This window comes from Cavia porcellus, unplaced genomic scaffold, assembly GCF_034190915.1.
Source record: "Cavia porcellus strain 051 isolate PalLab524CR breed Dunkin Hartley unplaced genomic scaffold, mCavPor4.1 scaffold_23, whole genome shotgun sequence".
NCBI lineage: Eukaryota > Metazoa > Chordata > Mammalia > Rodentia > Caviidae > Cavia > Cavia porcellus.
In genome coordinates this window covers 31,214,259-31,228,506 of record NW_026947506.1, presented here as the reverse complement: position 1 = coordinate 31,228,506, position 14,248 = coordinate 31,214,259, and the positions used below count along the sequence as shown (strand labels likewise).

Below are 14,248 nucleotides of genomic sequence, written 5' to 3'. Positions count from 1 at the left end.
ACTGGGTCTGAACCGGGCCAGCATAGCCCTGTGTCTGCTGGTGTCCCAGAGCATTCTCACTGTGGGGTAAGCGTCAGCCTCTCCAGTCTGAGGTAAGGTGGGGCTTGGTGTGGGAGCCTCTGGTGACCCCACTTGGAGGCACCCCAGGGCTCGCCTCACCAGGCGCTCGTAAGTCGAGCCTGCTCACCCAGGTCAGCCTAGCATATTCACTTCGGGTCCAGACTGAGCCTCACCTCCGCCCACCTGAGTGGACCCAGGAGAAGGAGCCCAGCAAGGGCTCCCAGGCACAGGACAGAGCCCCTCCTGTGGCCAGCGCTTGCCAAGGAGCCCAGGAACCTCAAGCACCATGAAATTAGGAAATAGGCTTTGGAACAACACAGCCAGAGTTTGGGGAAGAGGAGACCACAGAGTGCTTCTGCGAAGCTTTTGCAGGGGCCAGATTCAAAATCCTCACTTCACACCAGCTGGGTCTTAGGAGGCTGCTGTTTGTTTGTTTTTGTTTGGTTTGGTTTGGTACCTGGAATAGAACTCAGGACCTTGTGCTTACCAGGCAGGCACTGTTACCACTGAGCTATACCCCCAGCCTGAGGGTTGCTTTTTTGATAGTAGGTTATTTGTTGCTTTTCCAAAGCTTGAAAATTCTAGCTTTGGTTAAGTGGGTTTTATTCACTTTTCTAGAGCAAAAATAGCTCCATCCCCAATCCCCAAAAGGACATTTCAAAAGTGGCTTCCACTTCTTAACAAAGAATTGCTCATGGGCCTGGGGTGGTCAGTGTTGGGCTTGGGTTGTCGTCTGGGCTTCCTCCCTATAACAGGGCTGGGCTGGCAGGTAGCCTCCCAAGGGTAGGTAGGTGTTGCATAGGGGCCTTCTCAGGGTGAGTGCAGGGAAAAAGGTGGCACTCAGCCAGTACAGGGCCATCAGCTTTTTGTCACTGACGAAACAGCTGAGAAGACAGTTTAAAGGAAGAAAATTCACTTGGCTCACGGTTTCAGAGGTTTCAGTGCATGATGAGGCTCCGTCGCTTTAGGCTTGTGGTGAGGCAGAACATCATGATGGAGTGATGTGATAGAGCAAAATCTATCTCCTCATGGAAGTTAGGAAGCAGAGAGGAAAAAAAGACTGAAAGGGTCCCCCAGTGTCACACCTCCATAAGGCACTGCTCTCTGCAGGTCCCACCTCCTATCTCCATCACTTCCCAGTAATGTCATCAGATTATGATTTGGTTGTATCACTTTCCAAAGCCTGTCACCACCCAAGCCTTTAGCTGCTGCACCTTTTGGAGAACATATTAGATACACGCCGTGATGGGCGTCCTTACCCATCTTCTCTCACATGACAGCCCTGCAGCCCACCCACCCCTCACAGGCCTTTGCACGCATGCGTGCGCGCACACACACACATTTGTGTCTTGAGAGCAGGGGCACAGTGGAGCCCCTGAAGTGCTCCTTGTCCAGCCCGGACCTTCCTGGCACCCGAGGTGGCCAAGCCCCTGCCCACAGGGACTCTGATGGCTGTGTGTCTTAATGGTATAAAGCAGGGCCTGCTCAGCCCCCCAGGTCCCTGCGAGCTTTGTGACTCTTCTTCCTGGAGCTCTAGCCTTTCCCTAGTGTGTGTGTCCTGAGGGGTCCATCTGGGTCCCAGGACTCCCGGTGCTATGTGTCAGGAAACCTGGGAACACCCGCCATTTGGTCCTGACATTTTTCTCACAGTTCTGTCCATGACTTCTTCCTGCTCACTTCCTGTACACTCTGTGACATACCTATTAAGTTGATATTGGTGCTCTGAGAATCTGGGGTTTTTTGTTTTGTTTTGTGGGTTTTTTCCTTTGCTGTTTTCCATCTCTGGTTTTCCTCTAAGGGGAACATTTTCTGGCAGATTCCTTCTCCTTTACTCTGCAGGTCCCCTGTCATCGTGCCTATGAGAGTATGTTGTCATTCTTGTAAATGTCCTCTTGTCACCACTAAGGTTTCTCTCCATCCAGTGGGGCCGTAGTTTGTTATGGTTGTTTCTGATTCATTCTTTTTTTTAAAAAAGTATGTTTTCCCTTTTTCTTTTCCGTTTTTTTTAGACAGTGTCTCATAAATTGCCCCAGCTGGGCTGGAACTTGCAGTCCTCCTGTGTCAGCCTCCCAGAGTGCTGATTTACAGGCAGGCACCACCACGCCTGATCTATGTGTTTTTACTGTCCGTTCTCTCATACCACGAGCTGTCCTCCTCTGTTTCTCTTTTGGAGGCTGCATAGAGCATCAGAGTGGTATCCCCAGGTGCAGCCCACGGATCCAGTCTTTCTGGGAAGGATGTGTGGCCTGGGACCATCGTGAGCTGCAGAGTCAGGGTGTGAATCCCAGTGCTACCTTGGAGTAGGCCCTCCTTCATGTCTTCCCTGTGTTCAGGCTGCTGAGATGGAAACGGTGACCATGGGGGTCCTGGGGTCTACCTGGCAGGAGGACTCACGATGCAGACTTGAAGCCTTTTCCCACGTACCCTTGAGCGTGTGTGTCTCCTCTAGGAGACCCCTCTGGAGACCCCAGGGCCTTGCCGGGCTGGCTCTTTCTGCCTTGTGCCTCTCAGTGCTCAGCCATGTTGGGTGTTCACACTGGAACTGACTCCTCCAACACTACGCAAGACAGACTCCTGCCCTGCCAGGTAGCCCAAGCCCATGTCACTCATCATAAACTTTCCTCTTCTGAAAGCTGACCTGGGCCCTCGCACTACACCTTTTTTCCTCAGCCAGCGTGCAGGCTGGGTCTCTCCTCCTACGTGTCTGGGGACTGTGTGGGCCCCATGTCCCAGGACCCAGCACAGGGTGCCCTGTACGTTCACCAGCTTCAGTTAAACTGACCTGTTTCTCTAGGACTGTGAGCCAGGCTCTCAGGAGAAGTGGGGGCCTCGTGTGCACTTCTCAGTGCTGGGTGACCCTTCCCTGGCCTGGGCATCATGGGGCCTTCACAGACAAAGTAGAAACACAGAAGCCCATCGCAGTCTTTCCTGAGCCATGTCAGCTGGAGGCAGTAAGACTACAAGTCACGCTGTGGGTGGCCTGTGAGCACTGTGAAGAAGACAGTCAGACTGGGAACACACAAGAGCCTGGTGACTCTGAGGCCAGGTGTCCTTTCGGACACCCAGACCCCACACAGAATGGGAATGTGCACAGGTAGGAGGAAGCGTGTGGGTTCAGGGAACTGGGGCCAGGCCAGCCTGAAGAGCCTGCTCAGAACAGGGATCTGGCTTCCTAGCAGCGGAGTCTGCATGGTGTCTATGCCCAATTCCAACTCACACTGTTCTGGGGCAAGGATGTGGGTCAGAGCAGCTCAAGCAATGGCTGGGTAGATGGACCGTACAGGCCATGAGGCCTGAAGCCTCTCTGCCTCCAGAGGGCACCTGGGACAGGGCAGTGCTGCAGCCTCACTCCAGGACCCCATGCCTGTAATACTCATGCCTATACCCAGTCCAGCTGCCACGGTCCACTGGGCCTGCCCTGCCTTGGCCCCCAGAATAGACAAAAGAGGACAGCAGTCCCAGATACCACCTTGGCGTCTTTAGAAGGCTTTCTGTATGTGTCTTCCAGCCATTCCCCAGCACCCCGGGGAGGTCAAAGCTGAGCTTCCTCTCCTTCTCTTGAGGACACAGTGACCAGCTGCCCCATAGTTGTGATACAAGCTGGAGGTCCTGCTGCTGGGACATCCAGAGCTACAGTGGGGCAGCCCTCCCCATCTATCCTCTTCTGCCCTTCTGCCAGCTCGCTGACTCTGACTGTAGGATCCTGTGAGCTGTGACCATCTCCTGTCTGCTCTCAGCTTCTCTCTGTGTCTGTGTTTGCCTTGTGCATGCCCTACCTGCCCACTTGTACCAGCCATTCTCCAAGTTTCAAGCTGTGAGCTGGATCCCCAGAGATTCGAGCCTGTAAATGCTCCTTGATCTGGACATTTTGCTTTCGGACAGGAGTGCTCTCTCCTGCTGGCCCGTGTCTGACAGAGCATGGGTTTTTCTGTCCTGTGTCTTCCCCTTGGAAATATCTCAGCTGCCTTCTGCCTTTCTGGGAGGGGCCAGCTGTTGGGCCAAGATAGTTGCAGTGCTAGTGATCAGAGCCACCCCACGGCTTCCCTGGACACAACGTAGCTTATGTGTCAGGGCAGAGTCAGGATCCATCCAGGGTCCTCTGGCGGCCCAGCCAGTCCTGCACAGCCACTGACACTCTCCTGCCTAGCTGTGGGCCTTGGATGAGCAACCCGGATTGTAGCCACCGTACTCCTTCCTCTGCTGTCCTCACCAGCACTTGCCCAGAGCCACTCAGTGCCAGGCCCATCCCTACAGAGGTCAGTGGAGAGGGAGGGAGCAGCCAGCCCTCCCTGGAGCATCTGGGGACCCTGAGCTGCTTGGTATAGACACACACTAGGACAGGAGGAGGATGAGTCTGTAGAGCTTCCCCAGGTCATCCTGGCTGCTGCTTAGGATTCAAGAGCAGGAGAGGCCAGCAACAGGAAACAGGTAGTGGCTAGCACTCAAGGGCCTCGGGGCCACCTCATGGATATAAACGCGCTTGGGGCTGAGAGGAAGCCTCCCCACAATGAGACTGTCAGTGCCAGTGCCTGAGTCTTGGTCTCATTGTCTGTGCAGCCATCTCCTGCACAGCAAGCTGCCTCAGGTGCACACACGGCAGACAAGGCCTGAGGATGGGGGTCAGGGTCCTCTGGCTTTCAGAGGACCCTGATGGCCATCCAGGCCACCCTGCCAGCCCTCCCTGCATACGTGTGATCACTGTATGCTGGATCTGGGAATGGGGTCACGGTAGACCCTGGGACCTCTGGGCTTCTACTTCTGGGCCCATGAGGAGCCCAGCACCCACATGCAGCCAGCAGAACCTAGCCCAGAGGAAGGTTTGCTCCTACTCACTCTGAGGCCCTATGAGAGTCACCAAGAAGAGAGCAGTAATGGTTCCAAGGCAGGAAATCCATCTTTTATTCATTGAATCCAAAACTACCAGTGAATTATTCATTCACATTTATGTAAGCCATTGAACTACAAGAATGACAGAGGTCAGAACATTGACCTTCCAGGCCCCAAATCAAGTGACTGTTCTGGCTTTCTCCCTTGTACCTTTTCGCTGAGGTGGGCCAGCCCTTCCCTGAGGAAGTGGCTCCCCTCCAAGCCATCAAGAACAGTGGGTCTACCATGCCAGGCCACAGGTGCCAGGCATGTGGACAGGGCATCCAGGAGCAGGGCAGCGGTACCTTCTCCCTGCAGGGACACACAGCAAGGTCTTATGGATGTGAGTGTGGGCCTCACAAAGAGCTGTACCCCGTCTGCTGCTGGGCTTTACGTGCTGCACAGAAGGGCCTTTGCCTACTCCAGGTCAGGCTCCGTTTATCACTAAGATTTAATTTTTCCCATTGGATGTCAGAGATAGATTAAAGGCCAAGAAGCCTCTGACAGGGCTGAAATATCACTCTGAAGTGTGGTCAGTGAATTCTTCTTCCTACCAAGGGCTCTATCTCAAGGAGGATTGGCTGAGGGACACAGGAAAGATATTGGGATCAGAGCTGCCAATTAACCTTTGGATTTCATAATCTGATTCCTCCATTAATCAAGGCTGCAAGCTCAGGTCCTATGGAAGGACTCAGCTGTGGACAGTGTCCACTGAGCATCCACATGCATGATGAATGGAGGAGCGGCAAGGGCAGTGGCTAGTGCCCCATGACCCCTCTGCTGACAGGACGGGTTTTATCAGGCCATTTCTCCTCCAGCCCCTGGCACCAGGATGCTGGACTCAAAATGTGGGTCTCAACTCACATTTTGAGGGCTTAGAACTCAGAGCTGTGAATTGGAGCCCCAGAGGCAGTGAGGACAGCGACAGCCCTGCCCATCCACAGCCAGGCCCTTACACTCGGTGGTTGTGCATCACAGCCACGTGGCAGTGAAATGAGTATGTGCAGGTGGCATGGGGGCCTCTGGCATTCTGCATGGGTACCCAGCCCTCCTGGGTCTCTGTGTTCCTCAGTCCATCTCACAAAGGCTTCTGGTTTCCACTTACTGTCCTGTAAGGGGGCTCTCCATGCCCCGCTTACCTCCAGGAAGCCGCCCAGAATACACAAGCCCCTTCTACCCCCACCCTGAAGCCTGAAGTGTGAACTCAGCCCCTGCTTTTTTCTCACATTCCTCGGCAGTGGCCTGAGGCCTCCAGGCTGGGCCTGGTCAATGGGACCCTTGGTTCTCAGGACCACCTGTTCTGGGTACTGCCTGGAGTCACACTGCTCAGGAGAATCTCTGTGTCCCCAGCCACACACCACACTGATGTTTACCAGACTGTCTGGGCCTAAATTTAGCCTGTCCCTCGTCACAGCTGCAGGAGGCTGGTGCAGCCCAGCTTACACTCAGGCCAGGGCCCCCATCCCGAGCCCCAGGCAGGACCTCCAGGAAGTGCCAACTCGGGAGATGGCTCCATTCGTGTTTAAGTGGAGCTAAGCTCTGTAATTAATGGGGGGATAAATCAAGGTTTAATTACTCGGAAGGCACCTTGGGCGAGAGATTCATGGTAATTGTGTGTCCTTGTGGTGGCTTTGCACAGCTGGTGTCTCCCTGGGCGGCTGTAAACCATGGCGGATTGGCGGGTGGCAGAAATCTGCCTCAAATGGTCTACTCAGAGCTGCATAGGGGAGGGGGCTGGACAGGGGGGCTGTTATCTCACAGCTCAGCTGTAGTACCCAGTCAGACCCCACATCAAGGAAGGACACCTGACCATGGCCTTTCTATGTACTCACCGTGGCTGGCAGGTGGGCCTCCCCCACCCCGCCCTGGGTAAATAATCCATAGTGGCCCAGTGGCTGCCTGACCTCCTCGCTGCTTCCTTGCCCACCACATGCTGGAGTTGGATCGTGGACAGGCGTCCCCACAGGGACTCAGCCTACAAATATCAGAATCACCGAGGCTGCATGGCAGATTCAAGTCTTCCGTTACATACCCAGGCTCTTGGTGCTTCTCCTCTCAAGAATTCTCACCTGGACATGTGCACCCCAAGTGTCGGCCACCCCTGGAACTTCTCAGGATGATTTGGAGTGCAGTGCCCATTGCCCATTATCATTCCTCCAAATGAGAACAGGCCTAAAGACTCCAGGCCAGGCATAGAATCTGGAGTCCAGATATCTGACTCCAGCATCTGGCTTTCAGAGTCACTGCTTTCTTTAGAGTTGCTGTCATTAATAGAGTGGCTTTATTATCACTGCCACCAGAAGGTTAGACTGCTTATCAGCTCTCCTGATTCTTCTGCACACACAGATTGGGGCTTGCTGACGTGGCACTGGCCTTCCCCATCTCCGGGTGGGAGTGACTAGGATTGGGACACAGCTGTCCTTGCCACCTGGCCCTACTATGTCACTGCCCCTTCTTGGGTTGCCTAACCTGGCCTCTCACTCCCTCCTGCCTTCTCCTACAGAGCTGCGAAAGCAGGTGGAAAGTGCCGAGCTGAAGAACCAGCGGCTTAAGGAGGTGTTCCAGACCAAAATCCAGGAGTTCCGCAAGGTCTGCTACACGCTGACAGGTTACCAGATCGACATCACCACCGAGAACCAGTACCGGCTGACCTCCCAGTATGCCGAGCACAAGACCGACTGCCTCATCTTCAAGGTAGGCCCTGCTCCACAGCCTGGCCATGCACTGTTGTTCCATCCCATCTAGGGGAAAGCAAATTGTTAGTCTTCATGTCACCAAGGCATGGTGTAATAGGAAGGGAGGGGACATGCGTGTCACCAGTGGAGTTTGCTAACTGACCCTGGGCTACCTCCACCTGGCCATTCAGCCCAGACCCCCACCCCCCTTTCTCCCTCTGTATGCCCACCTGGGCTCCCCCATGGTTGGGGACACTGAAAGCATGTCGCTTTGTCCAGAGGCAGTAGTATCCCAGAGGACCGAAGCAATTGTGTGAGGAGTGGAATGGATACCTTCAGAGCTGCCAGAGCTCGGCTGGGGGGCAGTATGTGGTGTGACCCACAGGAAGGGAAAGGAAAAGCCAATTGGGCTGAAGGAGCCACTTGTCCCATTGGCTGAGTCTGCAGCAGCCGCACTTGGTGCCTGTATGAGGCCTGTGCCCGGTGCCAGCCTGTGTTGAAGTGCACCAGTGCCGAGGCCCCTCACTGCCATGGGAGCAGCATGGCCTGCTGAGACCATGCACGGTGTGGCTGTGGCCTTCAGGGTTCTAGGCAGTGGCAAGTATGGGGATGTGGAGTCCTCAGGATCGGCACTTCCCACCACAAAAGTAGGTGTGTTGCCCCGCTGACTGGGTGGAAGTCAGGCAACTGGAAATCTTGGGTGACAAAAGCGGGTCCATCACTGGCCTGGGGATGGTGCTGTGGTCCCAGTATGGTGGATGGCTGTCAGTAAGGGTTGAGCCAGCAGTGTCTGTAGGAGGTCAGGACCACCACGCTGTGGCCAGGCCATCTAAGCCACCATAGCCAGCTGGCCTGCCCATCTCTGTAGAAACAGAAGCCAACTTTTTGTACCCTAAAGTGTTCTCCATGTGCCTTAAGTATTTTAAGCAGAAATCTGGTTATAAAGCGTTGTTTCTGTGTTCACCTTGTTCAGTATAGTAGCTCACTCTCCTCGAACCTATCTGTCCGTCCATCTGTCCGTCATAACACTCTTTGCAGTGGTCCACCCCTGTGGCCAGACCATGCCTCAGGCTTGGTCCCCATTGTCTTATTTCACAGCTGTCCTCCCACATTTACAAGACTTCTCAGGTCATGTTCATACATTCTCACGCTTATTAAAAATTGCCAACCTTTTGAGTAAGTAAATAAATATTCAGATAAGCAAAGTCTTCCATTAAATAAGTGATCAGAAACGTACTTCTTCACTTTTGTATAATTCTATGTACTCCTGAATAACTCAGGATCGCTGATGAATATTTAGCTTAATGCACTGTAGAAATTCCTTTTTTTTAAAGATTAGACAAATAAAGATGTACTTATGAATGTTACTATTGAGTATGTCGCTATTGCCTCAACATTTATAAATTATGAGACAGGTTTTTTTCACTGGCTTCTTACACATTCCTTGGCTAAAGTGATTGCATTCTTACAAAAACTATCTCCAGGGAGGCCTTGGGGAAACATTCCAAATGTTTTGTATTTATAGGTTGTTGAAAATAGCAAAAACCCAAAAGAAGAGAACTGTTCACCCAGTTCTTTTGGGTCCTAAAGTTGCCACTACTAGCATTTTGATGCCAGGGACAGGAAGGGGCATGTGGGTGCCAAGTCTTCACTCTAGGGCTCCTGCCACTTCCCCTGGCCCACCTGAGGGACCGTCTGGCTAGTCATGAATCCCACAGTGTGCCCTGCCTGGCTGGCCCATGAATGGCCCACAGGTGACTGCCCCCTCCACAGGGCACACAGGGAAGATGGGAGCAGGAAGGACCTACCTGGCCTCGCCTGGCTCAGGGGACGAGGCAGGGACTCCACAGCTAAGCTGATGGGTGCTTACCCGCTGGCAGTCTGAGATATAGGTGGCCTCTTCCACAGCTCAACCCTTCCAGGGTTGGATGCGGCCAGTGCCTCAGTGTCCGGAAGGCTGGTGGGCAGTGCAGCCCAGGCCCACAGCTATCCCAAGTTTGCTTCAAAACAGCACAGTTGCAGTGGTACCCCCACCATGCCTGGCCTGTGACTTGCCACAGAATGTAAACGATGCAGGATTCAGTAGTTGGGCCCAGTGAACTGTCCTGTGTCAGCATGCTAGCCCAGTGAGGAGTTGTGTGTCATCATGGTAGGCCAAGTGTCATTATTGTGGCCTGGATATAGGCAGTGTCCTGTGACCTTGGGTTGGGAGCTGTGTATTGTGACTTGTCTCCAGAGCAGAGCCTGCAGCAGTCCCATGTCCCTCTTATCTGCCCTGAGATTTACATTTTTTGATTCCAAGGCAGCTGTGATCTCACAGTGAGGCCTGAGGTAGCCGTGGGGCAGCTGGCTGGTCTGCCATCTCCTGCCTGCCCGGCACCTATGGCACACTTCTTTGCACTGCAGCCTGTCCAGGGCCTTTAGGTTGTCTCTCCTGCCACTGGGTGCTGGTTGTTTTCTTCCAGAGTGTCTACCTGGCAGAAACTGCTGCCATCCCTCAGCACCCTACCTTGTGCTGCCCATGCCACCTTCTTTTCCCTAATCACCTATGCAGATCCCATGGTGGCAGTGTCATCCAGCATCCTAATCCTGCAGACACTGACCAAGCCACCCCTTCTGTCTCCCCACTGTCGGCAGGCAATTCTGGGCTTACCCTTGAGGCTTGGAGGAGATAATATTTATGATGTGCCCTCTGAAGGCCCGGACCCTGCCCTTTGGTTGTCGGTGGCAACCCAGAGGCTAACTCAGTCCCAGCCCACAAGTACTCCTGCCTCTACACAGCTTCTGGTGACATCAAGTCCTGTCTGCTGCTCCGCCCCTGCAGAGCCACACAGCAGTGCTCCTGGTACCCTCAGTGGCCTGGGGTCTGCACACAGCTGTGTGCCCCTGGCCCCTCTGGTTCCATTGGAGGAGAGTATGGAGCCCCAGGAGCATCTCAGAGATTCATGATTTTTGCCCACCTTCCCCCTTCAGCAGCCCATGCTTCCTTGTCCCTTCCAAGGCCTCGCAGGTGCCAGGCATCTTCTGGGCTGATGCTTCCGTGGTCAGAACTTCAGGCTGGCCATCTGTGGAAATCGTCCCACTCAGGTACTGAGATGAGTTTGGGAGGGTCAAGCCTTCCTGCCCCAGGACACCATAGCGGGTTCTGCCTTATTCCCTCTGTCATCTTTGGTCACTTTGTACCCTGGGGAACCCTAAGCTCAGCAGCAGGAGGGACAGACCTATACCACCAGTGGCAAGCATTGTTCCAGCGGGAGCCCTGCTTGTGGAGAGGACGCTTCCGGGATCTGCAGGGCAGAGGTATCCCAGTGGGAGAGAACAGTGAGAGAAGAGTGAGGATGCTGTGTGTAGTGGCGCAGGGCTGGAATCTGAAGCGTCGGGGTGGGAGCTGAAGCAAGAGAATCACAATTTCAAGGCCCTCCTAGGCAACCTAATGAGACTGTACCTCAAAATTAAATATTTGAAAAGGGGATGCAGTTCAGTGGTAAGGCACTTGCCTAGCAAGTGTGAAGCCCTGAGTTCAATTACCAATACTGCCAAAAACAGTGGCGGAGGGTGGGGGAAATGACGACAGACAGTAGATTGACCTCTGGGGCAGGGCCCCACAGGCTGGTGCACGCAGTTGGTGTGATAGCATCTGGTTGGGAACAGGAAAAAGTCACACCAAACCACAGACCCCTAGCCACTTCTGTTTGTTTTATTTACCCAGAAATGAATTTAAAGGCAGGAAGGGGTCTGAGGCAGAGTTAGAAATAGCTGTGCCCTGTTTCCAGTCGAGCAGGTTCTGCAGATGTGTGCTGGGATAATTGAGGGTTTGCTGTTCAGGCCCACACACTCCGCTTCCCAGCCCAGCCAGGACCCAGCCTCTGTTGCTGAGTGGGTGGAAGGAGCTGTTGCCCGGGGGCTGCCATTTGGGGGAAAGGGAAGCGATCTTGGCTCCAGCTCAGCCCAGTAAGAGCCTGGCATCCTGCCGGCTCTGCATGCTCCAAAGGGGGAAGATCCCAGCATCTCTGAGTTTGGTTGGAAAGGCTGGCCTATGCTGGTCCTGGAGCAGGCGTCTACTGGCTGTCCACCACTGTCAAGGGATGGTGAGTTTAAAAGCTTGCCGGGCAGTAGGAACTTCCTAGACATCTTGCTCCTTGTGGTTCTCCAGGACCCTGCCTGTTCCCTTGCCCCAGGAGATTATCCTGTCAAGAGTGTCACCCATGGTGGCAGTAAGCAGGGCCACATAGTAGGAACAGCTCATAATTGACCCTGTGGCCCCTTCGTCTGATGCCCGGGACCATCCCACAGGTCAGAATAGGTCAAAGCCTACAAGGTCCACTGAGAACTAGTGGCTAGGAACTGGAAGGGCTGGAGCCACTCGGATGGAACAAAGGCAGGTCAGAGTCTGGCGTGTCTTGACTTTGTACCTAAGATCCCAGAGCTGGGACACAGGACTGTAGAGACAGCTGCCAAGGGTGTCAGGCAGTTGGGGAAGATCACATGTATTCATAAATGCACCTGGGCTGGCTGACCTGGTCCCTGTTGGTCCCTCCAGTGCATACACGGAGGGACTGACAGTTATGGATGCTTTCTGGAGCCTGGCACATGTCACCACAGTGAGGGTCCTGCTGTAGCAGTACTGAGGCTTTGGGCTGAACCTCTTGCTCCTCTCAACAAAGGATGGTATTAATCAGAATGTGTCAGTGATTCAGCACCCCACCAGAAAGATCAATTCAGCTGTAACTGTAACTTCTCTCAGATGCTGTGTGTCGAGGGTGCCCTGGTGGTCTTTAAACAGGAACTGCCAAGGCCGGCTCACTTTTAGGAGTCTTACCCAGGGGTCCAGGGCTCAGTTAGCCCCCTGCTTGTGTGCCGTGTGGGCTCGTGTACACGTGAGGGACAGGCGCTGCCTCAGCCCTGCACCTTCCTTAGTGCAGACATAGCAGTGCCTGTGCTGCCAGTCACTGTGCTCCTCCAGAAGCTGGAGCAGGTGACAGGTGAGGAGGTGGCTAACTTCCCCTCCCAGGCCCACCAGGAAGCAGAAAGTGTGTGAGTGGAAACAGGCCAGAGATGCACAGCAGCCCCACAACAAGTATGCTTGGCACAATTGGAGAACATAGGCCTGCTGGATGTCAGCGCCCATAGAACAGGCTCCAGAAAGAACCACTCAGAAAGCAGGAACTGTGGTAGCCTGCCTCTGAGGTCCCCTCCTGGGGATAGCTCCTGTGTGGCCCTCAAATGCCCACAGTTAGCCGAACTCTTCATCTAAGTCCCCCTGGCCTCCTCTTGGTGCTCACACCGTGTGTGGGAACTTTAAAGCCCAAATGATGGGTCCTTCATCTTCCCACAAAGGGTACATGGCCACAGACTGAGAACAAGGAGCTGGAGAAAGGGATACTCCATTTACCCCCTGACTTCCTGTTGTAGAGTAGGTAAGGACAGTGGACAGGTAAGAGTTGGCCCAGGAGCTCTCTCCACATATGGAGCGTCACTGTTGTGAGGGCCAGCCCAAGGCTGCAGCATCCAGGACCCTCCCCATTCTGCTGTGGCTCCCACTGTCATCTGTCCTCAGACCATTGTGTTGGGTCTGGTGGAGTGACAGGCATTCAGGTTGTTGGGAAGCATGCTTACCGTATCTCTACACCTTCTTGGTCTTGTCCTGCTTTGTCATCCTTATACATGGTGGCACCTGATGCAGTCTGAAATGCCCCCACTGTCTGTGAGTGCATGGCTTCACCAGGCAGGTAGGCCCAGGCAGCTCTGTCCACTCTGCAGAACACTCATGGTCTCCCCACCATGCCCACATCTCTGCCTTCTGTCTGAGGCATGCAGGATGCCATCCCTACTCTGTGGAACATTCTGGGGGTTGGGGGAACATGCTGGAAGGAAGGGCAAGCTGGCACAGAGGCCCAGGGTCTAGTCATGGTTCACTCTCTCCCAGTTCCTGCTGCCAGTGCCCAAGGCCCTATCCCCAGTTCAGACCCAAAACTCATCCCTCTCTGGCACTAAACAGACGCTCCCCTGTTGACCTGCCTCACCCTGGCTCTGCCCCAGCCCTGACCAGGCCACCCTCTGGATGACTTTTAGATATGGTGAAGTTTGGGAATTGTAAAGTTCTGCAATGACCTGGCTGAGAAACAGAGCAAAGGGACTGTCCAGAGAACAGATACAGCCCAACACTACTACTCATGAGTACCGTCAGCTGCTAAAGTCCAGCAGGACCTCCCAGCATCTGCCTGTGCCAGGTAGACACAGACACAAGCAGATACCATGAATAGCAAGCAGAACCGTGCAGCTAGAAATGCCTTTCACCTTCAGCTCTTGCCCTGCAGACCACCAGCTGCCCTGGGGGGAGCCCAGCCAAGGGATCTGGCAGCCCTGGATTTATGTCTTCGTGTCCTAGTGTCTTAATCCCTGGCCCTGGTCTTCCCAGGAAGGCAGCACTGAGGATCAAGTAATTAAGGGCAGGGGAGCATCTGCCATGGTGGGAGGGGGGTACGGTGTGTGGCCCATCTGGCAGCCTCCAGCCAGGCTTCCCTCAGGTGGGTGTGGCCTGGCTAGCCCAAGGGTCCAGGGAGTTCCTGTTTGACCCCATCTGTTGGATTCACCCACAGATCTCTACCTTCCTGTCCACTGCTGTTTCTTCTCACTTTTCATAAAAT

The 14,248-nt window shown here is 54.2% G+C and overlaps 1 protein-coding gene across 9 annotated transcripts in view; it reads left to right on the top strand.

Moving 5' to 3' along the window:
• Positions 1 to 14,248, top strand: part of Mad1l1 (mitotic arrest deficient 1 like 1) — a 308,954-nt gene that overhangs the window by 250,056 nt on the left and 44,650 nt on the right. For all 9 annotated transcript variants that reach the window (XM_063234039.1, XM_063234036.1, XM_063234037.1 and 6 more), the window contains one exon: positions 7,430 to 7,620. In XM_063234039.1, coding sequence (XP_063090109.1) covers positions 7,430 to 7,620 — 191 coding nt within the window. The remainder of the gene's footprint in view (positions 1 to 7,429; positions 7,621 to 14,248) is intronic.